At 45.7% G+C, this 26,241-nt stretch overlaps 1 protein-coding gene across 4 annotated transcripts in view; it reads left to right on the forward strand.

Annotated features, from left to right (window-relative positions):
- Vps13b (vacuolar protein sorting 13 homolog B) overlaps nucleotides 1-26,241 on the forward strand; it is a 567,993-nt gene that overhangs the window by 536,373 nt on the left and 5,379 nt on the right. For all 4 annotated transcript variants that reach the window (XM_034516325.2, XM_076911256.1, XM_076911258.1 and 1 more), the window contains 6 exons: nucleotides 6,561-6,679; nucleotides 10,387-11,186; nucleotides 13,550-13,726; nucleotides 17,176-17,346; nucleotides 23,580-23,756; nucleotides 25,772-25,874. In XM_034516325.2, the coding sequence (XP_034372216.1) occupies nucleotides 6,561-6,679; nucleotides 10,387-11,186; nucleotides 13,550-13,726; nucleotides 17,176-17,346; nucleotides 23,580-23,756; nucleotides 25,772-25,874 (1,547 nt within the window). The remainder of the gene's footprint in view (nucleotides 1-6,560; nucleotides 6,680-10,386; nucleotides 11,187-13,549; nucleotides 13,727-17,175; nucleotides 17,347-23,579; nucleotides 23,757-25,771; nucleotides 25,875-26,241) is intronic.

Consider the following 26,241-nt stretch of genomic DNA (forward strand, 5'->3'; position numbering starts at 1 on the left):
TTACTTTGATTCTATCAGCAGAATCATTTGGAACCCTGTTGTGGCATAAGGGATTTCAGTTTTTGGTAGTCAGAACCTTATTTTTGGTAGTTAGGCAATGGTATATTTTAAAAGTCAAAGCAAGATACAGAAAGCACACAGAGGTTATCATGTAACTAGCAACTATTTACAGCCTGCTTCATCCAGCCAACAAATACTAGCTTGGTGCTTCTGAGAAAAGATGTAACAGCCCATGCTGTCAACTTTACATGTGAAAGAGACAGTCATTAGTAAGAACAAATAGTCATATTACTGCAGACTCTCCAAGTGCTGTGAAGAAGGGAAACAGGTGCCCTCCAAGGGACTAGGAGTGTGCCCCTGGGTGAGGGCCTGCCATCCGAACCTCCAAGGCTGTAGAGACATGAATTAGACAAGAGAGTGGGAGAATTTTCTAAGCGTAAAGAACATGTTTGAAGCCTCAAAGCTCAGATTGGAGCATACTCCCTTTAAGGCACTAAATGCCAGGGTGGCTGTGATATGGAGAAAGAAAAGGAGAAGACAGAGTTCTAAGGCATTTAGGAATTAATACGACCATGTGTGACCTTTCAAAAATGGTGGGCTTCAACCTTAAATCATGAGAAGTCATCAGACTGTTTATGCAAAGTAATCTCTTTTTATCTTTGTGCATGTGTACACATATGTGCATGCATCTGAGCATGGACACTTGCATGTGCAGTACACATGTGGAAGTCATAGACCTTACCTTCTACTTTGAGGGTCTCTTCAGAGATTCTCCTATCTCCACCTTCCACCTCACTCTAGGAACAGTGAAATTGCAGACACGGGCTACTGCATCTAGCTTCACGTGTGTTCTTGGATCTAAACTCAAATCCTCATGTTCAATTTTCAGGCACTTTACCCATTTTTCACTTCCTGTGCATGATATTTCTGAGCCATTAAATGTCAAAGAAAAAGAAATTGAGACAGTGTCCCTCTCTGGAATCTGAGGCTCACTATGCTAGTCAGCTTCGGAGCGCCAAGGATCCTCTTCTCTCCACCTTGCAAGCACCAGAATAACAAGAGCATAGCACCACTACCGTGTTTCCAAATAAGGCATAATTCTCAACTCAAGAACTTGAGTAAATAAAGTGTAGTTGGGTATAGTAAGTCTAAGGTAGATCGGTGATCACCGCAGCCTCTCAGATGGTCAGGCCAATTCGCTTTTTGAGTGTTTTTGCTGATGAGAGGCTGCTGCTTACAGAATATAATCAACCAGTTGGCCCCTGGCTCTTCTCATAAATCCCCAGTGCCATTTTCCCTCCACCAAGTCGAGGTCACTGACCGGCCTCTGGTCAGCTTTCTTGTCTGCCCCTTTCGCCTAGTACAGAGCCCCCCCTCCATGAGTCTCATCTCAAAGCATCCCTGTGTCACAGTTTGGCTTTTCCAATGGAGATGTTAAGAAGCACTGTCCTCACTCAGACAACTGGAAGCTGTCTCTTAGCACCAACAATAATTTTACAGTTGGAGGTCATCACAACATGAGAAACTGTATTAAGAGGCTGCAGCCTTAGGAAGGATGAGAACCACTGATCTAGGATACCACAGAGTATTTACTTCCCCTCTGCTACAGTCACAATACAGTTTTTTGGGTGTTTGTTTGTTTGGTTTTTTTTTTTTTTGGTTTTTTTTTTTTTTGGTTTTTTTTTTTTTTTTTTTTTTTTTTTGGTTTTTCAAGACAGGGTTTCTCTGTATAGTTCTGACTGTCCTGGAACTCACTCTGTAGACTAGGCTGGCCTCGAGCTCAGAAATCCACCTGCCTCTGCCTCCCAAGTGCTGGGATTAAAGGCGTACACCACCACTGCCCAGCCACAATACAGTTTTTTGATGGCAGCCTAACCACTCTTAAGTGTTCCCTTACCCAAGCCCAACATTCTGATTCCTTGAATCACTCCTTCAGTAAATGGATCTCCCAACACATCACCATAGTTACCCTTGTCTGAACACAGCAGTGTGTTATGCTCCCTCTGTAAAATCTGACAACTGGAATTACACACAGTAAGTATTCCAAATGTGGTCTACCCAGTGCTTTCATTAATAAAGCAGTGACTTGACTTCTTATTAACATGTTCAGACTGTTGTCGATTACTGAACCGTGGCCAGCCACATCCCCAGGTCTTCAGCAGACTTGATATACACCTGACTTTACACTTATTCCTAGCACAGTAAGATTAGTCTTGTTACTGTCAGCCTAGCCGGTCTTGTTGCAAGTACTTACTAAAAAAAAAAAGCAGGAGGTTGGTAGGTGACACTTCTCATAATTTTAACATATTAAATATCCATGGTAGCTTTGTTTCCTGTACAGATATGGTGAGCATAAACTCTACATATTCATCCAAGCCAGTAAGAAGTAGACTGAGTGAGAAAACCCAGGGTTCTCCTAGACACTTTCTTTGTAACTGGCCAAATCACCCAGTAGCACACCAGAAAGTATTTTTATCTACTCCATTGGTCTGCTGTAACACAGTGTTCCCAAAAGCACGTAAACTATGCTGGACATTCGTCATGTCTATAAAACTACCAGGCGATACATCCACTAAGGGCCTTCATGAGTCAGAACACAGTTGACAGTCAGTGTATATTGGTGCATACCACAGGAGTTGCCACGAACACTACTACTTAACACAACTGGTAGCTAGCCTCTGTCCAGGAATTTAAATATGGAAGGTATTGTCAAAGTGAGTGTCTGAGTTAGAAACTGTGTAGGTACTGGAGCTGCTTGCTTGTTTCTCTCATACATTCCAACCCCATGTTGGAGCCAGAACTGATACCAGCAAACCTCTCAAGTGACCTCCAAGTGTCCTGTGTGTTATCATTTGTCCTGGGTGAGTCACGGGCACTTGCAAGATAGTCAGGAGCAGAGGTTTCTCTGAAATGTTTCTCAAAAAGTATATAGATGGTGAAATCATACCCAGAATATGTACTGTTCTCTTTTTAATCTCCCTATCCAAGCTTTCATCTTAGAAATGTCTCTTTTCTCCTTTTCCTATCTGAGTGATCTAACTCAATTCATAGCCTTAGCTACTATCACCTGATCACTCCCAGTTATCTCTCTGGCCCTCACACTCCTCCTAAGCTCCAAATCTGTATTTTTAGCCACCAACCAAATGTCTCAGCCCAAAGGACTTTACAAGCATCTCCACTTCAGCCTGCCAGCTACTGGGTCATGTCCCAGGTGTGTGCAGCCAAGGGTAGCTGTGAATGCAGCCCAGCATCGAATCACAAACTTACGTAAAATACTAAGAGATTTTAAAAACTTAATTCAATTGCATGGATCAGAAGCATGAGCCTTGTAAATGACACTATTGTGTTGTCAAAAGGTGTAGCACACCTGGCCTTTGTCTCTGCTTCAGTTACTGTCACTATTTCCTCAGTACAAATACCTTATATGATACTGTATATCAAATGTCACTTATTTCAGACACTCTGGACGTATTGCTAGTAGTCTACCACAATCCCCTCAGTGTAGATGCTGCACTCAGAATAACATCTGAGTGACTGGGCTGCAAGTTTAAACCCAAGATTTTAAGCAGAAAGAAATCTTAGAGCAGATCCCTGCTGACAGCAGGCTGCTTCTTACACAGATGCGAAGGCAGTCTCTTAGCATACTTAGACCTCTTCATAGTACTCTGCTTCTAGCTGAGGTGCTTTTTAAAGAACCTCTCAGCACAGCTGGGGGTGCTGGTGCAGGCTAGAATCCCAGCAGGTGAGTGATGAAAAGAAGATCAGACATTCAAAGCCAGCTCCTGCTGTAGACCAGGTTTGAGGCCAGCATGGGCTGCATGAGAACCCGTCTCAGAAGAACAAAAAAGAAAAAAGGAGGAGGACAAAAGAAAAAAGAAAGAGGAGGCTAGGAAAGGAAAGAAGACCTGGCTGTGTGTATCTGTAATCTCAGCACTTAGCATCTGGGAGTAAGGGTCACCCTTGGCTATATAAAATGTTTGGGGACCACCTGGGTTCTGTGAAACAACCTAAGAAACTTAAGGAAAATTTTTAAACACATACTTCACACATGGGTATATAAGTAACAAGGTTTAAACTTACTCTTCCCAGTATAGGCATGGCATGGCATGGCATGGCAAAAGAATGGTGGCAGGAACATCAAGAGCTCACATCTTGAGCTGCAAGTAAGAGGCAAAGAAAGAACACTAGAACTGGCCGAGTCCCCTGAAACCTCAGAGCTCACCTCCAGTGACACATTTCCTCCAACAAGGACACACCTTCATAAACAGTTTCATCAACTAGGGGCCAAGGACTCAAATGTAAAAGCCTAGGGAAGCAATTCTCATTCAGATCACCACAAGTAGCTAATTTCCGCTCAGTCCTCTGTATTTAACAAAGCTGGGGTTTGTTGCTCTGACTACAGGAAGAGGCGTAGAGAAGTGCTATGGGTCTTTTTCTTTCATTCTCAGTGTTGAGGGAAGGAGCCATAGACAGTAAAAGTCAAAGTCCAGACATTTTAGTAAGAAGTACCTTGAAAGCTAATTTTCTTACTATCAAAAGTCCCTCGGGTACTTAGTGCAATCCATCAGGTAGCCTTGTCTGTATTACCTTAGACTATTTAAACATCTTCATTTCCTATTCGCTGGAGAGAACTCTGAGGATGCGCCGAACACTAACTAGTGTCCTGTTCTGATCATTTCATTTCCTTCCTCGAGGTGTGACAGCTCTGCTAAAACTCTGGATTGTAAGGTCATGGACAGTCATGGACAAGACTGACAGGGAGCTTTAAAGGGTTACACCAAGTTAGTAATCCCAGATCTGTCAGCCTGGTTGAAAGCTGTCCTACAAAGGTTGACTGAATATGTAAATAGAAAACTTCCATACAAAGAATGTCTTTGATTTTCTTTTAAATTACCTTTATTTAGTGTAGGTATGTACACATGGGAGCTGAGCCAGTGAGAGAAGGCAGATTAGATTCTCTATCAGATAGATTCTCTCCTTTCATCATGTAGATCTCATGGGCTGTGATAGCAAGTTTTGTAATGGGGAATGATTCTCTGATAATTCATTTAGTTTTAGAGTTTTAAGATGAGACATTTTAATTTTTATGATAATCAAATTAATTCTGATGTTGGAACAAGTAGAGAAAATTCAGGATGTAGACTCCTTTGAAATACTTTTTGGAAAACAGTTGGGGAGAGTTGACTATATCAAAGACAAGCACAGCAAGTTGGCTTTTTCTTGTTCTCAAAAAGTTTAGACTCCAGTGATTGTGTCATATCTGTAAATAGTTAATAAACAGTAGGCTTTGTGATCATGTAGAAATGTATTTAACTGCTTTTAGAATGCAGAGCTAAGGAGGGGAATAGGAACATAACAACTTCCTAAAGTGTCCTTCAAACTGTGTTAAAGATGCACACGTGTGTTTTGAATTGGGTTGGGGCGTGTTCTAGGTCCAGAGAGCCCAAGAGTGGAGATGAATGCAGGTGAGAGTTGAGACTTTAACAGTAGCAGCACAGAGGCCCTGGTCACAGTTGGGCACAATGGGGAGAAAGAAGAGGCAGGATAACATCCAGGTGCCCTGGAAGCTTGTGACAGCCAGGATTTCTGCAGAAGGAGCCACAGTAAAAGAAGCCCAGGGACCTTGACATTGCTTCCAAGTGTGAGTCCATGACTCTTTCCCATGAGTGTGTAAGCACTCGCTGGTGCCTCTGTGTGCCATTAGAATACATTCACTGCTTGTCAGGCAAACTAGCTTTGTTCCATCTAGGGATTATCAGTCTTTGCTCTTTTATCACTGTCTTAACCATAATGAAGGGTCCAGACTTGGACCTGTGCGATGCTGTAGATCACGAGACCCAGCCTCTCCCCTCAGGTAACCTTAACTGTGAACATGATGTTCTTGCAGTTGTTTTTCACATAGTTCTGGTCTGTTTCGCATACTTATCCATTCAGGCAACACTGGTATTTCATGCTGAAGGACATGTGCTCTGCTGGGCTGGCACCTGCTCCTGATTGAGCAGACACTCTTTTATTTGTTAGCATTCACTCTGCTCTCTCATAGTTGAAAAATTAACTTTGAAACTAAGTACATGAACTTACTGAAATCTTTGGTCACGTGAGGGATCTTGGGGTTTATTGGTAGATTTGGAGAGAGTTTATGTTTTATATTCAGCCTGTGAGGTTGTCCCTCTAATAGTAAGTCAAAACACAGTCACCTGAAAAGGTTTGCACATTGCATTTACAGTCCTGAGTTATAAGTTTTTTCCCACAGCAATTCATATGCACACAAAAAGCTAGCCCCATGGCTGGCCTCCAGCCCACGTGGGGCTAGTGCCAGTTTCCAAAACCAGAGAATGAAGACACCCACGCCCCATCATCCATCACTGTTTCTGTGAACCTCACAGCCTGGTTATTGAAAAATCTGGATTTGATTTTTTTTTTTTCAAGTCAACCAAATAGCCCGTACACATGGTTAGAAAGTGTTTGCATGTTGAATCAGAACTTGAGATACTTTAAATCAGCCATTTCAACAGTGTTCTTATTTCTTATTAATCAGATTCAGAACATTCCTTTGGCAGGTTGTATTCCTCACTGGCTTTGGCTATGTGTACGTGGATATCGTCCAACAGTGTGGCACAGTCTTTATCATCCTAGCCCCAGAAGGAAAAGCAGGACCCATCTTTACCAGCGCCAGCAGGTGGGTTTGTCTTTCTAGCAGCAGTACAGTGAGCTTTCTTTATAGTACTGTAAACCTATTTATCATTCTTGTCACACCCTAAAATTATAACTCTATGACTTATCATTCGCATTGTCTCTACAAACATACTAAAGGTTTTGGTTAATTATCATGTGATCCATAAATAAAGATCTAGTTATTAAATTATGCCTCCAGCACTTATAGATAACAATAATATCTTTCTTGAGACTCCCAGTTCTATGATAAGTTCAGCAAACTGATTTTCAAGCTAAGACCATGCTCTTCCAAATAATACCATTATTACTGTGTAAGATGCAAGCTAGTATCTCTACATTTACAAAAGAACTTTGTAAATAACTGATTGCAGTTAGACCGACAGTAAATATAAACATACTTCTTAGAGCCTTTGATTCATGTCTAATGTCAAGGAGGCTGGGGAGATGACCCAGTGGGTAAAATGCTAGCTGTATGAGCATGCGGACCAGAGGTCAGCATCCACAGGAAAGCCAGATAGCATCATGGGCCTGGAAACACAGTGCTGGAGACTGGAGACACACAGACCCTGGGGGCTTACTGTCCAGCCAGGCCAACTCCAGTGCAAAGCTACAGTTCAGAGAGACACCCTGTCTCAAAAAGTTGGGTGAGGAGGGAATGGCATCATGGCTCCCAGGGAGAAGCATATTCCACCATATCTGATCTGAGTTCCATCCCCACAGCTCACGTGGAAACATGAAAGAACCAGTTCCCACAAGTTGGCCTCTAACCTGCACAGATGAGCCAGGCATGAGCATTTGCCCCCCAAAAACTAAATAAAAATATAAGCCACGAGAATAATTAATATCCTTAACTTAAAATAATCATATAATTCAATAGAAATAATGTAAAGATATCCCCTCCTCCCAAAACAGAAAATGAGAATAAAGGATATGAATGAAAAATTATAGGAAGAGGAAATAGAAATAGAAATATTCAAAGATAGAAGCATAAATAAGATAGTACCTACCAAGTTAACAGCATTTCATCATATACAGTTGTCATAGGAATGTAATCGGTACTATTTTCTTTAGCACTCTTAGTACCACATATTTACATATTAAGAATTCAAAGCACTCTTTGGTTCTCAATCTGTGCGTCATGACCCTTTTGGGGGTCGAATGATCATTTCACAGGGGTCACCTAAGACCACTGGAAAACATGTTTACATTGCATTCATAACAGTAGTAACATTACAGTTAAGAGGTAGCAGTGAAGATAATGTTATGGTCAGGGGTTACTACAGTGTGAGGATCTGTATTAAGGAGCAGGGTTAGGAAGGTTGAGAACACTGGGTTAGAAATTCCAGTTTAAGCTGAGCGGTGGTGGCGCATGCCTTTAATCCCAGCACTTGGGAGGCAGAGGCAGGCGGATTTCTGAGTTTGAGGCCAGCCTGGTCTACAGAGTGAGTTCCAGGACAGCCAGGGTTACACAGAGAAACCCTGTCTTGAAAAAACAAAAACAAACAAAAAAAAAACAAAAAAAATCCAGTTTGAAAAGTTTGAAGAGTTCAGAAAATCATGAAAACAGTAGACAAGGATATACACAGAGGTATTTATTTCATTGTTAGTTATAGTGACATGATACTAAGCCTACAAATCCTTATCAACTATATCACAGGATATAAGTGTTATTGGATGTAGTGGGCTGGAAGCATGTGATCTAATATAGAGTAAAACAAGCATATTATGACACTGAATATATAAAGACATATATGTTCCATCTGTGTAAATAGACAATACTGGAAGAGAAAAAAATCAAAATGTGGGTTTTTCAGTGCTTAATAATTTCTGTATAGTAATTTTCTGTACTAGATTTATGTGTTTTATAATCGCAAAATTAAGTTACAATAAAAATAATAGTACCAATTTTCATGCATTTATTTAGGACTTTTAAGAATAAATTCCTTTTATCTATATATGACTAAAAACTCAGTAGTTTGGACTCAGCTAATTTTTTATAATACTTCAAATGCTATTAGATAGGAATGCTTACATTGTCCAAAAGTATTTGTAAAAGAAAAATAAAGAAAGGAAGGAAGAAAAGAGGGAAAGAAGGACGGAAGGAAACAACAGTATAACAAATTTGGAGAATAAAATTTAAATTATATAGCACAAAATCTCAAGCTTACACACATATTTCAGAAATGTATCTAAGGCATGAGTCTTAATGACAGCAGCCACAATGCCCACACTTGGAGGTAAAGTAAGAACAGCACAGTGTCTGCTCATACCTGCTTGGCTTGCACTTCCTGGGTCATGCATTCAAGTGCTTGCTGGATGTCAGGTCTTATCCAGGGATAGGGAAACAGTGAGGGAAAGGTTACATTCTCACAGGTACAGAATGGGAGAGGCTGGAGCACAGAAATTCCATGGGCATAGTAGAAGATCAGCACTCCACACGGATGACAAACAGCCATTAGAGATGTGTGAGTGGACAGGGCCTTGGGACAAGGAGAGTAGAGTTGTTGAAAAGTTAGTTTGAGGGAAACCTTTTCAAGAGAGTAGCATTTAAACTTGAAAACAGCAAGGCTGTAAAGAACCTCATCTACCAGAGGCAGGGCTTTCCAGCCCAGCACACAGGCAGTGCTAAGGCCTGAAGCAGAACACCTGGCACACAAGACAGCAGAGCCAAGGGCAGTGTGGACACACAGGGAGAGGTGAGTGGGAGCAGACAGCTGGGAGACAAGGAAGGATGTGTGTCCTAGAAGAGGAGCTACTAATGGGCAGATGGTGCTGAGCTGAAAGTCAGCTATGGCTTTAACACTAGTGACCTTCATAGGGATGGTTTTGTCAGAGTGGAGCATAAGCCAGCTTGCAACAAGTTTCAGAGAGAAAAGAAAGGAAAGAATCCGGGAAAAAGTTTGTGGAAATGTTTTTGAGTTTTTACTAAGGAAGGTCAAGAAATGGGAAGTAGGTAGAGAGGAAGTGATGTTATAATAGAGTTCTGTTCACCCAGAAGAGGAATAACTGCATGCTTGTGCACTGACAGTATTGCAGAGGAAGGTAACCTGGGACACATGGCACACTAGAGTAGTGGTGAGTGCAGAGGGAGAAGTGCCCCAAAGATGACATGGACCTGGCCAGGGGCTCGACAGCTCTACAAGTGGGAACAGGGAGAGCAGAACATGCCTGCGTGCAGTGCTGATAGGTACATGCTGTGTGTGCAGGGTTGATTGATAGGTACGTGCTGTGTGTGCAGGGTTGATTGATAGGTACGTGCTGTGTGTGCAGGGTTGATAGGTACGTGCTGTGTGTGCAGGGTTGATAGGTACGTGCTGTGTGTGCAGGGTTTTCCTATGTGTGCACGGTTGATAGGTGCATGCTAACCTCTCGTTTTTCTGTTCAGCTTATCTTTTTTAATATAAGGAATGTTGTTTCTCTTTTTGCTATGATCATCATAACAGAGAATTAGTGTATAAAATGAAGAATTTTGGAGAAAAAAAGTCTGTTGTTGATAAGAGAAAACACATAGGGAAACATGACAAGAGCTTGTAATAGTCCTAGTGAGAACATTTCCCAATAATCATCAAGTGTAGCTAGCTCTGTCCAGACGTGTTGAGTTCTCCCTTGTTATGAGATTCTGTCCCATCAGAGGGTATGCAGTGAGGCACTGTCCTAAAATAGAAATAAGAAAGAAACCAGAGACACTAACAAGATTTGCCCTTTCCCTAGAGCTCTGGAGAGGATGGTCACTTTCAGGATGTTCATCACCCAGTTGAGCCTGGCAGTGTCTGACGACCTTACACACCAGGCACCATCTGAACTGCTGAGGCTCACCCTGGACAACATTTTACTCCATGTGTCTCCTGTGCCTGGTGGCCTCCCAGGGGAAGAGCCTCCCTCCAACTTCTTCCAGCTTTACAGAGTGGAAGTCTACTGCGGAGACCTGCAGCTGGACAACCAGCTCTATAACAAGTCCAATTTTCATTTCGCTGTCTTGGTCTGCCAAGGAGAGAAAACAGAGCCTGCTCAGTATTCCAGAGTGCAGAGTCTCCTGGTCTCCAGCAAAGACTTGGAAGAATACAAGGAGAATTGCTTCATCAAACTTTGCCTCACTGTATCTGAGGGGAAGGACTTCCTCGATGTCAGCGAGGTCACTTTTGAACTGAAACCAGCACGGCTGTATGTGGAGGACACCTTTGTATACTACATCAAAACTTTGTTTGACACCTACCTTCCTCACAGCAGGCTGGCTGGTCACCATGCACAGCTCCTTACAGGGAGGCAGGTGCTGCCCGTGCAGGTGACACAGCACGCCAAGGCCTTGGTGAACCCAGTGAAGTTACGGAAGCTGGTCATCCAGCCAGTGAGTCTGCTGGTCAGCATCCATGCTTCCCTGAAGCTGTACATAGCCTCCGACCACACTCCTCTCTCCTTCTCTGTGTTTGAAAGAGGACCGGTGTTCACTACAGCGAGGCAGCTGGTGCACGCACTGGCCATGCACTATGCTGCTGGGGCTCTTTTCAGAGCAGGTGAGGATGTAAGGGAAGGGTCTGTGACGGGCTAGCGCCTGGACAGAAATGGAGGGCTGTGGAGGCTGTCGGTTGCACGACACATGGGAGAGCAGGTAAGGGCTAGGTGATCCATGTAGGCCACACGTCTGACAGAGCAGGATCTAGGTCCAGACTGGCAGTGTAAACCTTGGATTTACATGAGACCTCCCTGGGTGGGTAAGGGCGGAAGAAGAGAATTGACTTACAAGTGGTCCCCTGGCCTCTGTAAGTATATGCCGTTGCACACCCACAGCCACGTAAATAAGTAGAAGTATTAAACATTTTAAATTCAGCAGACTGTTGGGCACAGCTTGAGCACTATACAGCATTACATTCCACACCCAGAGGTGGTGTCAGTACACTGCAGGTGGCAGAAGCTCAGTGCCCACGCTCTGGTTCTCAGGGTCTGGAACCCATGCCTGCTGGATGCCGAGGGCCACTTCATTCACCTCTGGAGAAAACAGTAAAGACTATCCTTGCATACGTTCTGACGTTCTGTCTTTCTGTCTCACTTAGATGCCACCAAGTTGAATCTCCATCCACAAACAGCCCTTTGGCGGCTTCAGGCTTTCCCAGTCACAGATTCACTGAGCGGCATCACCTTTCCTATGGCTAGGAAGAACAGGAAAGGACTCTCAGCAGCTGGGTGGGATTAAGAGACAAGGGAGCCTTCCCCTCTATGTTCCCAGATTCCCAAACCTGAGGGAAGCCTCATGGAGGTCTCTGCCTGCCAGGAGACTGTCTTTCACATGTGCAGGGAAACCAAGGTCTCTAAACCAGCCCTTAGATGGAGCCTATGATTATTCTGGGAGATTCTCTAAGAAGAATCTCGTTTTTATTTTACCTCCTCAGAGTATCTTTCAGGAATAACTTCTTCCACATGACCATTGACTGACTGACTGACTGACTGACTGACTGACTGACTGACTGACTGACAGACACAGGGACAGAGATCAAGTAAACTAACCTAGGTTGGAAACCCTACTCCTAGGTTTTTCAGCTGGAGACTGTGAATCTCTGACAAAATCTCACCTCAGTGTCCTCTGCTTCCTGCCAGTAGAGAGAGATACTGTAGACACACACCAAGTGGGATTGTCATCTGCCTCCTGTGTCCGTACAGCTCTGACCTCAGGAGCTCAGTGGCTAGGTGCATTTGCTAGGTGCTGCTGGCACTGTTGGCCTTGCTCCTGGGGGATTCCATGAGCAGTGCCTTGGCCCCACGTGACTCTTCATTTCTCAGTCCTAATGACTGACACCCATGTTGTTATCCTAATGTTCCAAAACTGGAAAGGAGCTCAACATTTGTGCAAGTCCCCTCCTCTCTGCTCTGATAGTGACCTGGGGACTTGGCATTCTTCTTGGGTTGGTGACTTAACTGAGGATCTCTGGTACAGAGACTTGCTGTTGAGGGAGTGAAATGCTCCCATCTGAGCATCGCCCACAGCCTTTCCAATAAAAAGGCCACAGTACTGGGCTGGGGCCTAAAGATTCCTGAAGGAAGTTGCTTTTTCAGATTCCTCCTCTCCCTGACCCTGGTTTTGCCTGCCCCTGGAGTCCTCTGGGCTTATAGCCCTCCGTCCCCACCCCAGGCGGAAGGAGAAGGCAGCTGCTGTGGACCTCACTGTAGCTTCATTCCCACAAGGCAGAAGGCTGTGAGCAAGCCACTGAGCAGGCCAGCTCCTGGCAAGCTTGAGTTTAAATAGGAAAGCAGACCCAAAGCCACCCTCCCGGGACATCAGTGGGGGAGCACTTCCCTCTCACTAACCTAATCAGTGTGTCCCTGTCATTGATGTTTACACAGCCGAAGCTAGGCTTGAAGAGAAGACATTTGTTTGGCTCTAGCTCCACTGTAAGAGAAGCACTCAGCTTGATAGGATTGGGAAACATTAAAAATAACCCTCCATCCTTGTCAAAGCTTGCATCCCTTTTGTAACACCCTATTTAGCATCTGGCTTCCCACCAGGCAGCTCCTGCTGCCTGCTGCCCTGGCAGGTTGGGAGAAACATCTCAGTCTGTGAGCACCTGCGGCCCAGAGTGCCTGCCTGAGCTGGAGGTGTTCTGTGCACATGGTTCCCTTTACAGGAGCACAGGAGGCTTGGGCACAGAAGTCATATTAAAGCCATTTGCAAGGCTGCCAGAGGATCACTGTGATTTATAAAGTATGAAAGTTCACCATTTATGAATTCACAGAGAATGAGTTATTTCCCATATTTTGCTCCAAAGAAGCTTATGACACCCTTCATTCTAGTGTGAGAAGAATTTTAGGGAAAACAGGCCACTTTTCACAAATGTTGAAAGTGCTGAACCCAAGGTCTCAATAACCCCTTCCCTTTGTGTTGCAGGCTGGGTGGTGGGGTCTCTGGAAATCCTCGGCAGCCCCGCCAGCCTGGTGAGAAGCATTGGAAACGGGATCTCAGACTTCTTCAGGCTTCCGTATGAGGGCTTGACCCGAGGCCCAGGAGCCTTTGTGAGCGGAGTCTCCAGGGGGACCACATCGTTCGTCAAGCACATTTCCAAAGGTAGCCAGCTTCATTGTTGTGCTAGCTTGCTGTGAAATGCTGGGCTTGTAGCAAAGCTTATGTTTTAAACAAATCACTGCCTGCGGTGTGTAAAATGTTTCAGAAACTTGAGGGTTTTAAAGCTTTCACTGGGAAACCATGAACTGCTCAACTGTTATTCTATACAATAAATATAGAAATATTGAAGGTGTTTGTGACTTCTGCTAAGCGTCAGGGCTCCTACATCAGTTGCCTCATCACATTTATAAAATGCAGATACAGTTGCCATAACTGTCCAAGGACACAGATACATTGTGGTGGGGAAGCTGGCTTCTAGGTCGGCTTTACCCCCACTTCCTACATCCACAGTGCCATCTTGTGGTCCAGACAGATCATCAGGCATGGAGGCTAAACTGCTTCCCACCAGGAGAATGTTTTCATTTCATCCAGTGTTTGCTTGATATTTTGGTCAGGTTGGCAGTGACTGGGGAACTAACAAGGGCCATCTGAGTCCCCTTTTCTTCTCAGCGGGAGGCAGAGAAAACAGGGCAAAGGCCTTCTTGCCCATAAAAGGCATTTTACTGTAGACAATACCATAACTCTGTTATGAGTGGGCAGGTTACGGAAGTCTCTAGAAGGCCTCAAAAGAAGACTTAGGCTTGAAATATGAGACTCCATGATCCATAGAGAGGACAGGGGTGGGAGTGGAGGCTCCTGGTGGGGGGTTGGCAAGAGAGCAGCCGGAGCAATAAAAACAAATTCCATGGACAATGAAAAGGAGCCTCCCCCAGCTCCAGATCCCGGGAGGCCTGGGAGTGGACTAGAACCTCACAGATGTGAGCCTGGTGGCTCCTCTGTCCTGCCTGGGCCTCTGAGGGTCTGTTGCTTCCCTTCTACAATAGCACAGCAAACACCTGCTAAACTGAAGCTTGGCTTAGTTTGTTAGCATCCTGACTGCTGCTTACATTTGTTCTCCCATCTTAGCAAAATCTAAGGAGTGTGTCTGTGTGTTCATATGTCTGTGTGTGTGTGTCTGTGTGTTCATATGTGTGTGTGTCTGTGTGTTCATATGTCTCTGTGTGTATGTCTGTGTATGTCTGTGTGTTCATATGTCTGTGTGTGTGTGTCTGTGTGTTCACATGTCTGTGTGTGTGTGTTCATATGTCTGTGTGTGTGTGTCTGTGTGTTCATATGTCTGTGTGTGTGTGTCTGTGTGTTCATATGTCTCTGTGTGTGTCTTTGTGTTCATATGTTTCTCTGTGTGTGTCTGTGTATGTCTGTGTGTTCATATGTCTGTGTGTGTGTGTCTGTGTGTTCATATGTCTCTGTGTGTTCATATGTCTCTCTGTGTGTGTATGTCTGTGTGTTCATATGTCTGTGTGTGTGTGTCTGTGTGTTCATATGTCCGTGTGTGTGTCTGTATGTCTGTGTGTTCATATGTCTCTGTGTGTGTGTCTGTGTATGTCTGTGTGTTCATATGTATTTGTGTCTGTATGTCTGTGTGTTCATGTGTGTCTGTGTATGTCTGTGTGTTCATGTGTATGTGTGTATCTGTGTGTGTGTCTGTATGTCTGTGTGTTCATATGTCTCTGTGTGTGTGTCTGTGTGTTCATATGTCTCTGTGTGTGTGTCTGTATGTCTGTATGTTCATGTCTCTGTGTGTGTGTCTGTGTATGTCTGTGTGTTCATATGTATTTGTGTCTGTATGTCTGTGTGTTCATGTGTGTCTGTGTATGTCTGTGTGTTCATGTGTGTCTGTGTATGTCTGTGTGTTCATGTGTATGTGTGTATCTGTGTGTGTGTCTGTATGTCTGTGTGTTCATATGTCTCTGTGTGTGTGTCTGTGTGTTCATATGTCTCTGTGTGTGTGTCTGTGTATGTCTGTGTGTTCATATGTATTTGTGTCTGTATGTCTGTGTGTTCATGTGTGTCTGTGTATGTCTGTGTGTTCATGTGTGTCTGTGTATGTCTGTGTGTTCATGTGTGTCTGTGTATGTCTGTGTGTTCATGTGTGTCTGTGTATGTCTGTGTGTTCATGTGTGTCTGTGTATGTCTGTGTGTTCATGTGTATGTGTGTATCTGTGTGTGTGTCTGTATGTCTGTGTGTTCATATGTCTCTGTGTGTGTGTCTGTGTATGTCTGTGTGTTCATATGTATTTGTGTCTATATGTCTGTGTGTTCATATGTCTATGTGTGTGTGTCTGTATGTCTGTGTGTTCATATGTCTATGTGTGTGTGTCTGTATGTCTGTGTGTTCATATGTCTATGTGTGTGTGTCTGTATGTCTGTGTGTTCATATGTCTATGTGTGTGTGTCTGTATGTCTGTGTGTTCATATGTTGGTGTGTGTGTTTCTGTGTGTCTGTATGTTCATATGTCTGTGTGTTTGTGTGTCTGTGTGTTCATATGTGTCTGTATGTATGTCTGTGTGTTCATATGTATCTGTGTGTGTGTCTGTATGTTCAGACCATAGGTAAAAGCAGTAGCTTCAGAAGTGGCACCTGTCATTTCTTCTCTATTGGTGTCTTCCAGTTTTGCTACTGAGATCCATGTCCACTTGCTGGAGTGGTTAGGACTGTTGGAGCATGTGGCTGAAGTTGTCGTTTTTAGGAAAACCAAACAGAATCACTGCCCAGGTTATTTTGTTGGCTTTTCCATCACTCAATGTCCTGATTAACAAAACTACATAAATCTTCTATCGCAAATAGGTTTTTTTCCCCTCAGAATGCCAAGCAATAGAATTTAGTTTCTCCCTTTATTAAGACTGAAGTCATGGCCAGGCATGATCATGCTTGCTGAGGAAGATCACAAGTTCAAAGCTGATGTAAGCTTGTATACGAGACCAGAGGAGGGAGATCGAAGACTAAATTCACAAAAAAAGACTAAGAATCTTAGTCCTAAAATGGAAACATTTCTTGACAGTCTACCTAGGACTAAGGACTATAACCTGTAAAACAAACTCAGAAACAGGTCGGCTGGGGATGCAGTCAGTAGTAGGATTTTAACTTCTTTTGTTTTTTTTTTTGTTTGTTTGTTTGGTTGGTTGGTTGGTTGGTTTTTTTTTCGAGACAGGGTTTCTCTGTGTAGTTTTGGCTGTCCTGGAACTCACTCTGTAGACCAGGCTCCAGGCTGGCCTCGAACTCAGAAATCCGCCTGCCTCTGCCTCCCAAGTGCTGGGATTACAGGCATGCACCACCACTGCCCAGCTGGATTTTAACCTCTTAAAACCAGATCCATAGAGGACTTCAAAAGTATTGCCCCCAAGTCTTGAAAACTTATTGGCAAGGTGTAAAGGACTTAGCCACATAAGGATATTCCTCTGCCCCACTGGAGAGCGCCAGCACTCCTGTGCTCAAATGTTGTGTGTCTTGCTTCAGATGATTGGTAAGGGAAGACTGTCGTTCCCACCCTACAAACCTCCAGTCCACCAACCCCTGACAAGGAAACAAACCCATGTTCTTGTGCCCTCAGGTACTCTGACATCCATCACCAACTTGGCCACCAGCCTGGCCCGAAATATGGACCGGCTCTCACTGGATGAGGAGCACTACAACCGGCAGGAGGAGTGGCGGCGGCAGCTCCCTGAGAGCCTAGGTGAAGGACTTCGACAGGGCCTGTCCAGGCTGGGCATCAGCCTGCTCGGTAAGAGACTTGACATTCCTGTCTGTCTGCACTCAGCTTTGGAAGCTCCACCAAGAATGGCCAATGGCTTCTCGTGGGAATGGTTGTGAAGTTCCTGACCTGTCATAGGTAGAATTGAGCTGTGAAGGAACAGACCCTTGTGATGTCTGCAGTGCATCTGAGGAGCAGGACCAGGTCTACAGAGTTGTGGTGCTCCTTAACAGGGCTATCTCAGGACTGCCTGGGGAGGAGACTACCAGACACAACACCTGTACTCACTCTTCCCTACGTAACATGGGTTTTAGTATACAGTCTCCAAAGCAAAGGATAATTGCACAGGACACCCCTAAGCACTTTTAGAAGTGAGTTACCAGCAACCTTGGAAAAGCATCTACTTCCCCTGACCCTGGCTGCTTGCTTTTGTGTGAGCAGCACTTGAGCAGTGTGCACATGCTATGTCAGTTGTGATCAGGAGCCAGCCTCCCCTCTTGGATTTATTTATTTCAGATCAGCCCATCTCCAAGCAATTACTGTTTGTCAAGCAGCCTGATGGTATCGTTAGAGGTGAAGATTGCCATGGGTATTTCAAAGGATCAAGGGTTTGAAAAGAAGTTGCTTTGGAAAAATCTATAAAAAGAAAGCTTCAGAGTTAGAAATTTTCAAGGGTGTTTTTTTTTGTTGTTGTTGTTTATTTGCTTGCAAAGGAATTTAAAACTATACTGCTTGGCACACTGCTTTTCACAAATCTGAGGGAGTGTGCAATGTGGAGATCAAAGTGACCATGGAGGTGTAGAGCCCACGGTGGAAGAGGTGAGCCTGCAAGGCTTCCTCCTCCTTTTTCCTGCTCTCAGTACAGCCCCTCACCAGCAGCACAGCTGAGGCTGTGAAGGAAGTGGTAGATGTTACAAGTGCAGGCTGAGTTACCGGAGACTAGTTAAATGCTAACAGTTTGCGGTGTTGGGGTGTCATTTGATGATGTGTGCAAATAGGAGGCCAGTGACCTGTGATGAGGGAAACTAGCAGTCCCTGTGCTGGCTTCTACAACCCAGCAGCCATGGACTCCTTTGGAGATGATGGTGTAGCAGTGGGTAGACTGTGTCCCTCAGGGCCCTGGACTCCAAGATAGGTTATCCAAGTCCTTTCTTTGTGACCTTAGGTAAGTGTTTAACTTCTTTAATCCTGGATTTGTTTATAAACTGGAGCTGATAATATAGTTGTTAGAAATGATGAGCAGGTAGGAGCCACTGGACACATAGGGAGTCGCAACAAATTGCTGTTGTGTTCTGCAATCAAAGGGACTGTCAACATTGTCCTGACTCAGGGTGGCATTTGAGCAACCACAGGCATGCTCTTGGAGAAGTTAAGTCCAATGAAGATATTCTGTCCAGAGGGAAAGACAATAAAGTTATCTTGGGGGCCACAAGCTTGTTTTGTGGGGACTTGGGGTTGTTTTAAGCTAAGAATTGCTGCCTTAAATGCCCCTTGCTTTGGGAATGAGTACTTCCTTAAGCTGTCCAAGAGATGTGAGCTGACTGTCACAGGCTGGCTTCACCCTGGTCCTGACTCCCTTTTGGTCCCAAGATTCCATACTCTTCCCACATGGAAAAGCTTTGGCTACTGTCGTCCTCTGGCAGAGAGCTTTCAGGTGTCTGACTGACTGACCTCCACTGGCTGAGGACAGCAGTGGGTTCATGTGCTGTCTGCCTCTGGTAAGTTCCAGAAAGCTCTGCGTTCTGAGGATGCTTTAAACGTCCTCCCGTCCCCAGGACTTCCAGTCCAGACTAATACCCACTCCCTCCAGGGATGCTAACATTTCTGGACTTTTCAGAGTTTACTTGGGTGAAGTGACTTCCTTTCCTCCAAGGGTTCCAGAGCCTGTCTGTGTCACAGAATATACAAGCTGTCCTATAGCGCCTGGTCCCAGAATACCAGGTGTGTGCCAGGAGGAAGAGAAACAAGCAAGTCTCAATGTCACCATTTCAAATTGGCCCCCAGAAAGCATTTAAAATTGCCACATGTAACCCAGTGCCTTACTGAGATTGCTATGTAATTATTGAAGCCCACAGTGAAGACTGCAGGTCTGGCTGCTCAGAGTTTTCTGTAGGTGAGCACTTGTCAATGAGAATTTATGCATAGCACATCTTCGGTTGACCCAGCACCTCTTTCTTTCTTCTCCACATTAACAGTCTTGGAGTTAACTATAACCTAGCCTTTCCCTCCCCTTCTCTCAGAACTCCCTGCCCACAAACAATCAGGACAGGAGAGCAAACAGCTGAGAGTTCCAAGAGCAGGAGAAATGCATCTCCCCTTTTGCCCTGTTGGGGATGCAAGTGTTATGAAGCACTTGAAAGCCCAAAGACTTCTGTATCTACTTCAGGCCATGTGGCTCCAACTCCTGGAGGCCACCAGGGCTTTTGCATGAGCTTTAGTTTTAGTTTGGAAACTGTGGGGCCTGAAGAATTGGCACTGGCTTTGCTTACACATGCCTAGATCCACCTTACTTCCCCAAACAGCCACACATGCTTCTGTGCCCCAGAGCCTAGCTGGGAAATGATGGCCACATCCATGTCCCAGTTCGGCCACAATCCCCTGAGCCCTGGCTCTTCCACGCACCAAAGGGCACTGCTGCCCACTGAACTGATGCGGTTATACTGAGTCCCACCTCTATCTTTCACACCAAGGAGGAAGGGAGGAGCTGGCACTTTCAGAATCCCAACAGAACAGGCCTATACTAGTTAAACCAAGAGCAAAAGAGGAGGTACACTTGAGGAGGCCCTTGGACATCAAACCTGCTACCAGCAGTTGGGTTTTCAGTTATTTGGGACTTGCAGATTGGCAGATTCAAGTTTAATTGCTTCCTGGTTTGATTATCTGCTCTGACAAGAAAAGCTGGCCCCAAGCACTGTGCAGGTCTCACTTGTAGATACCCCAGCAGCATGGTGTCCTAGCTTAGGCCTGTACTACTCCTGTGGACAACAACAACAAACCTGCATTGTGTGATAAGCTGCCACCAGAATAGATTAGTAGTGAGTGCCCTTGATTCCAGGGCAAGTTAGAAGAGAAGGCAGCACTCAGTAGTTCCTTGTTTCTTTAGGCTAGGCCTCCTACAGTCAGAGGATGGAAGCCGCTGTGAGGCCTAGCTCAGGCCCAGCTCAGGCCTAGCTCAGTACACAGTGAGTGCCTCACCCTCATGTGCCCTCCCTCCTCCTCCACTCACTTCATCACATTACAGCACTCTCCGTGTGGCCACCCACTCCACAGGCCCATTGCCAACAGACAAATCTTGAGATCAGTTTCCACTACCTAAAGCCTTAAAGCAGAGAATATGACAGTAAATAATTTACTAGTTGTGGGACTGGCCTCCTAAAGCCCTGAGAAACTGCCTCCCTCCAGCCAGATTTACAGACTATGGGATTGCTATTCATCTCTTCAGAGCCTCTGTTCTCAGTATCATTAGCACAGAGCAGGAGCCCATGGTAACTGATGGTCAGTGAGCTGTCTATGGGTGGCTGCTGCCATTGCAGTCTGGGGCTGAGGTGGAGGCAAGTTGCCTAAGGAATCCTTCTCTAACTGGCAGGATATAACACTTTGTCTTGGAGTGGGTCTAGGGTTCCCACTTTTCTGGCTGTCCCAGTAGTGTGTCTATCAAAGCCACTGCAATTGGAACCTTCAGTGAGTACAAGAAAGCAGAGATGAAGGGAGTTTCACTGAGGCACTTCTTTACACTGAAGGGGACAGAAGTGAGCACCCCATGTGGATGTTACCATTTATAAAGGGCACAGTCCTTGCGTAGGTGAGGCCTGGAACATGATAGGGAAACAGGAGAAGTCCCTAAATGAGGCAGACACCTACCCCAACCCAAGTCAATAGCTACAGTGAAAGCCACACTTAGAAAAGCATTTCCACCAGAAACATTGGCAACAATTTGCTGTACTTCCAATTATTGATCCTAGGTCTTAGGTGGAGACATAAGGGCCAGGAAGTCAAAGCTATCCTTGCCTCTGTAGTGACTTAGAAACACTCTACAAACCAGTATGAAAACAAAGACTCCAGGCCCCTGGTCCTCATTGCACTGTTCCCTGTCCGTACCCCGCACCATGTTGCCATGGGCCCTGGTGGTTCAGGTGGAAAGCAGACGAGTCCCTGAGCCTTTAACTGAAGGAATCTTCTCAGCCACTGACAGCAGCAGTTGCTTAAGCTGCAAGAAGTGTGATGCTCTGTCCTTGTGAGCCAAGACAAGCCGGGCCAGCTGGAAGCTGTAGTCTCCCTCAGTCCATCATTTCTTTAGGCTAGGGTGGCATTACCCTAGGCTGTCGCCTCTGGCAAATTCTTAATCTGTCAATTCATAAACTTACATGTCTCTGTTAAAACCCAAAGGGCTGGAACCTGTGAAGAGCAGTCCCCTTGGATATAACCTGAAGGAACTAGTCTAGTCTTTTGTTGCATTGTATTTTGTTCAATGGAGTATTGCTTGAAATTAGCAGGTCATTAACCGAGACCTGGAAATCTCCTTTTAGCCCAGAGACTTTGAATTGGTGGCATTTGGAATAACGGGATTTGACTCGCACTAAAATCTCTACCTTGGGGCTGCATATTTGCATTATTACTGCCAGGCTCAGGCTGAAAACAAGGAGCTGTCTGTCAGGAATTATAAACAAAATCTCTGCTGAGTTAAGGAGCCCTCTACTGTGTGGTGAAGTCAGGACCCAGGAGCCCTTTCCCGACCTTATCATTGGCCCCTGAAGTTAGAGGACCAAGGAGATTGGGCAGCAGAGGAACGCCTTTTATTTATAATGTAAAGCTTCACAGCAGTTTGTGAGACAAGCAGATACCAGGCATCATTGGCCCACCAGCCAAATGATAAGCTTCAGAATCTGTGGAACTCCCAGTCTCAAGGAAATAAGGCAGAAAACACTAGAGGAAGACCCCTGACCCCCACAGGTGCCTCCTCCACACCCCCTGACCCCCACAGGTGCCTCCTCCACACCCCCTGACCCCCACAGGTGCCTCCTCCACACCCCCTGACCCTCACAGGTACCTCCTCCACACCCCCTGACCCCCACAGGTACCTCCTCCACACCCCCTGACCCCCACAGGTACCTCCTCCACACCCCTGACCCCCACAGGTACCTCCTCCACACCCCCTGACCCCCACAGGTACCTCCTCCACACCCCCTGACCCCCACAGGTACCTCCTCCACACCCCCTGACCCCCACAGGTACCTCCTCCACACCCCTGACCCCCACAGGTACCTCCTCCATACCCCCTGACCCCCACAGGTACCTCCTCCACACCCCCTGACCCCCACAGGTACCTCCTCCACACCCCTGACCCCCACAGGTACCTCCTCCACACCCCTGACCCCCACAGGTACCTCCTCCATACCCCCTGACCCCCACAGGTACCTCCTCCACACCCCCTGACCCCCACAGGTACCTCCTCCACCCCCCTGACCCCCACAGGTACCTCCTCCATACCCCCCTGACCCCCACAGGTACCTCCTCCACACCCCCTGACCCCCACCGGTACCTCCTCCACACCCCTGACCCCCACAGGTACCTCCTCCACACCCCCTGACCCCCACAGGTACCTCCTCCACACCCCCTGACCCCCACAGGTACCTCCTCCACACCCCTGACCCTCACAGGTACCTCCTCCACACCCCCTGACCCCCACAGGTACCTCCTCCACACCCCCTGACCCCCACAGGTACCTCCTCCACACCCCCTGACCCCCACAGGTACCTCCTCCACCCCCCTGACCCCCACAGGTACCTCCTCCACACCCCTGACCCCCACAGGTACCTCCTCCACACCCCTGACCCCCACAGGTACCTCCTCCATACCCCCTGACCCCCACAGGTGCCTCCTCCACACCCCCTGACCCCCACAGGTACCTCCTCCACACCCCCTGACCCTCACAGGCACCTTCTCCACACCCTACACTATGCAGGCTCTCTGGACAATGCTTTCCTCATGAAATTGTGCCCTTCTTTCTGCAGAAGAGCACACGGGTAATACTCTGGAATAGTCATGGGCTTCTAGGTCCTAGCTTGTGAACCAAACCTAGTTTAAGCATGGTTTATGAGGAACCGTCTAGTGTAAATGTCCCTCAGCACACTTAGATTATAAGTAAACAAGTCTGTCTACTGAGGGCGGAGAGTCATTTTCATCCTAGGGTAAACTGAGCCCCAGACTGAGGTTTACCTAAGAGTCTCTGAGCTCTGTCCTCACTGAAGCTTTTGTTATTTCAGGTGCAATTGCTGGTATAGTTGACCAGCCAATGCAGAACTTCCAGAAAACATCTGAGACCCAAGCTTCAGCAGGACATAAGGCCAAAGGTGTTATCTCAGGCGTGGGGAAAGGAATCATGGGGGTATTCACCAAACCCATTGGAGGAGCTGCAGAACTTGTGTCACAGACTGGCTACGGTGAGTAGGTTTAACAAGCAAACCATCAGGCCAGCTCATTAATATGCATTCCTACTTGGGTCCTCTGAGTCTAACCTTTCACATGATCATGAGGTGAGACATCACATGAATCAACAATAGTTCACTTTCCTGTATCCCAGTGTTCACTTACAGAGTATGACTACTGCCACTCAGTAACATCGATAAGTAATGTCAGATATTCCATGCCTATTTTCTACAGTGCAATTAATAGAGTTTAATAAAAAAAAAAAAACCAGTTAGAAATTTCAAACAGTATGGCAACAGAGAAAAGGATGATTACTTTTTTCTGTGATACATGGGGCACACAGACCGTCCTAAGTCAGAAGAACATGTATTCCTGTTGCCTGTGGAGAAAAGGAGAAGGCATGCATAGTGAGCTTTGGATCAGCTGCATTTTCCAGTTCTGAGTCTCCTGGCCACTGGGAGCGAAGCCACATAGTGTGCAGCTAAAATCTCTCTTCCAAACAGATGCTGGGAGGCCTGGGGCTTGCTGCATGCAGAGTGTCAGGACATCCCCCAAACGTACCTATGTACAATAGGTACGTAAGTGATGGTGTGAAAGGAAGCACCTCCCTTGCTTTCTTTCTGCACACCCAGCAGAGCACATTAAAGTACCTTGCAGTAAACATTAGAATTACCTTTCTACTTAAAACTTGATGGTATCAAGGCAACAGGCAAGCTAGCTTGCATTTCAGACCACAGGAAGGGCCACCCACTTGTCAGGCAGCACATTCTCTGCTTCTGGCCAGGCAGTCAATGGGCCATCTCATTGCAGGCATCCTGCACCTCAGTCCTGACAAGAGCCTAGTCAGGACACACATTCAGGCATCCTCTGAGAGATCACTGACAGACATGCTTCTGTTCACCTCCCCACTTCCATCTTCTGTGGATGGCAGGCTCAGTCACAGGGAAACTAACAATGCAAACTGCTAGAACTCAGAGGTGGGAAAGTTAAACTCTCCTTACTAAGAAAGAGAGTGTTCTTTTTGCTGCAACTTGAATGGAGTGAAACTCTACTTCATAAGTTGCGTGGGTGTCTCATAGCATGTTCCCAGGGCTTAGGAACTCAGCTGTATGAAGAGCGTCTCAGGGCAGAGCTTCACATGGCCTTTTTGGTTTCCACCACTCTTGTAAAACTTTTATTACCACACTGAAGGTTTTACAAACCACTAACTCTTAGCCTAATGACTATGCCTCGTTTATAAGCATTTACAAGCCCTCAGAAAGCACACATGCTGTACCATCTTTGGTTCTGGAGAGTCTCCTTGGAGGCATATGTGGCTGCTGCTGGGTGCCCTCACTTGGTACTGGCACCAGAGAAAGCATGTAATAAACCAGAAGTCCCAAGAGCACTCATAAATGTATACAGAATCTTGTTTAACAGCTGGATTAAGTCATTTAAATTTAAATACTGTATCCAGGCAAGCCATGTGCCTTTATGTAGCTGGCTTTTTGTTTTGTTTTTTAGCCACTCATACCAGATATAGAAATAATTGTATTAAGCAGCAAAGTCAAGTAATATTTGTAGAATATTAAATGACATGTAAGATACTATTCATGACCAGTTCTCTCAGGAGCATTGCTTCCCCTTAGTGGTTCTCAGCCTTCTTAACGCTGTGACCTTTAATACAGTTCCTCCTCGTGTGATGATCCCAACCATAAATTTATCTTTGTTACTACTTCATAACTATAATTTTACTACAGTTATGAGTCCTAATGTAAGTATCTGTAATTTCCAATGGCCTTAGGTGATCTCTGTAAAAGGGTTGTGTGACCCACAGGTTCAGAGCCACTGTTCTAAGTGTTAAGTATATCTGAGGAAGATCAGCATAGCTAACCAGTTGTTTAATGGCTCTCTGTACACTTACGTCCAAAGATGTGGCCTCATTTTGAATCTATAAGGTCTTATGGATAGCAGTAAGATAGCATGGCTGTAGCATAGAACTCTGTTCCAGAAAATAAGTAGTCCACCTCTTTTGCTTCTCTCACCACAGGCATTTTACATGGAGCTGGACTTTCTCAGCTTCCCAGACAACGGTGCCAACCAACACATCTATATGCTGACCAGGCTCCAAACAGCCACGTCAAATATGTCTGGTAAAATCCTCGAGCCGCTTGCTCACTTTACAGTTACACTGTTTGCTGATGGACCCTGGCTTTTTCCCATGCTAATGGACATGTGTCCAGGGGACACCAAAGGAACAGCTGGTTTGGACACTGGTATCTTGAGCAGTTCCAGGAAGAGGCTGCTCTTTCCAGGTTAAACCTGGATAGAGAACTCTATGGTCTAGTTGTGATAGAACCACTTAAGAGGCTGAGGCAGGATTATCAGTTCAAGGCCAGCTTGAGCAACAAAGGAAGACCAAACAAAATCACCTCCTCTACTCGGTCTTAAGGATGCACATTGTTCAAGTCTGGGCCTACAACAAGGATCAAGATCCCCTGTGGAACCCGAGTTCTAATT

Source organism: Arvicanthis niloticus, chromosome 13 (assembly GCF_011762505.2).
Source record: "Arvicanthis niloticus isolate mArvNil1 chromosome 13, mArvNil1.pat.X, whole genome shotgun sequence".
Lineage (NCBI taxonomy): Eukaryota > Metazoa > Chordata > Mammalia > Rodentia > Muridae > Arvicanthis > Arvicanthis niloticus.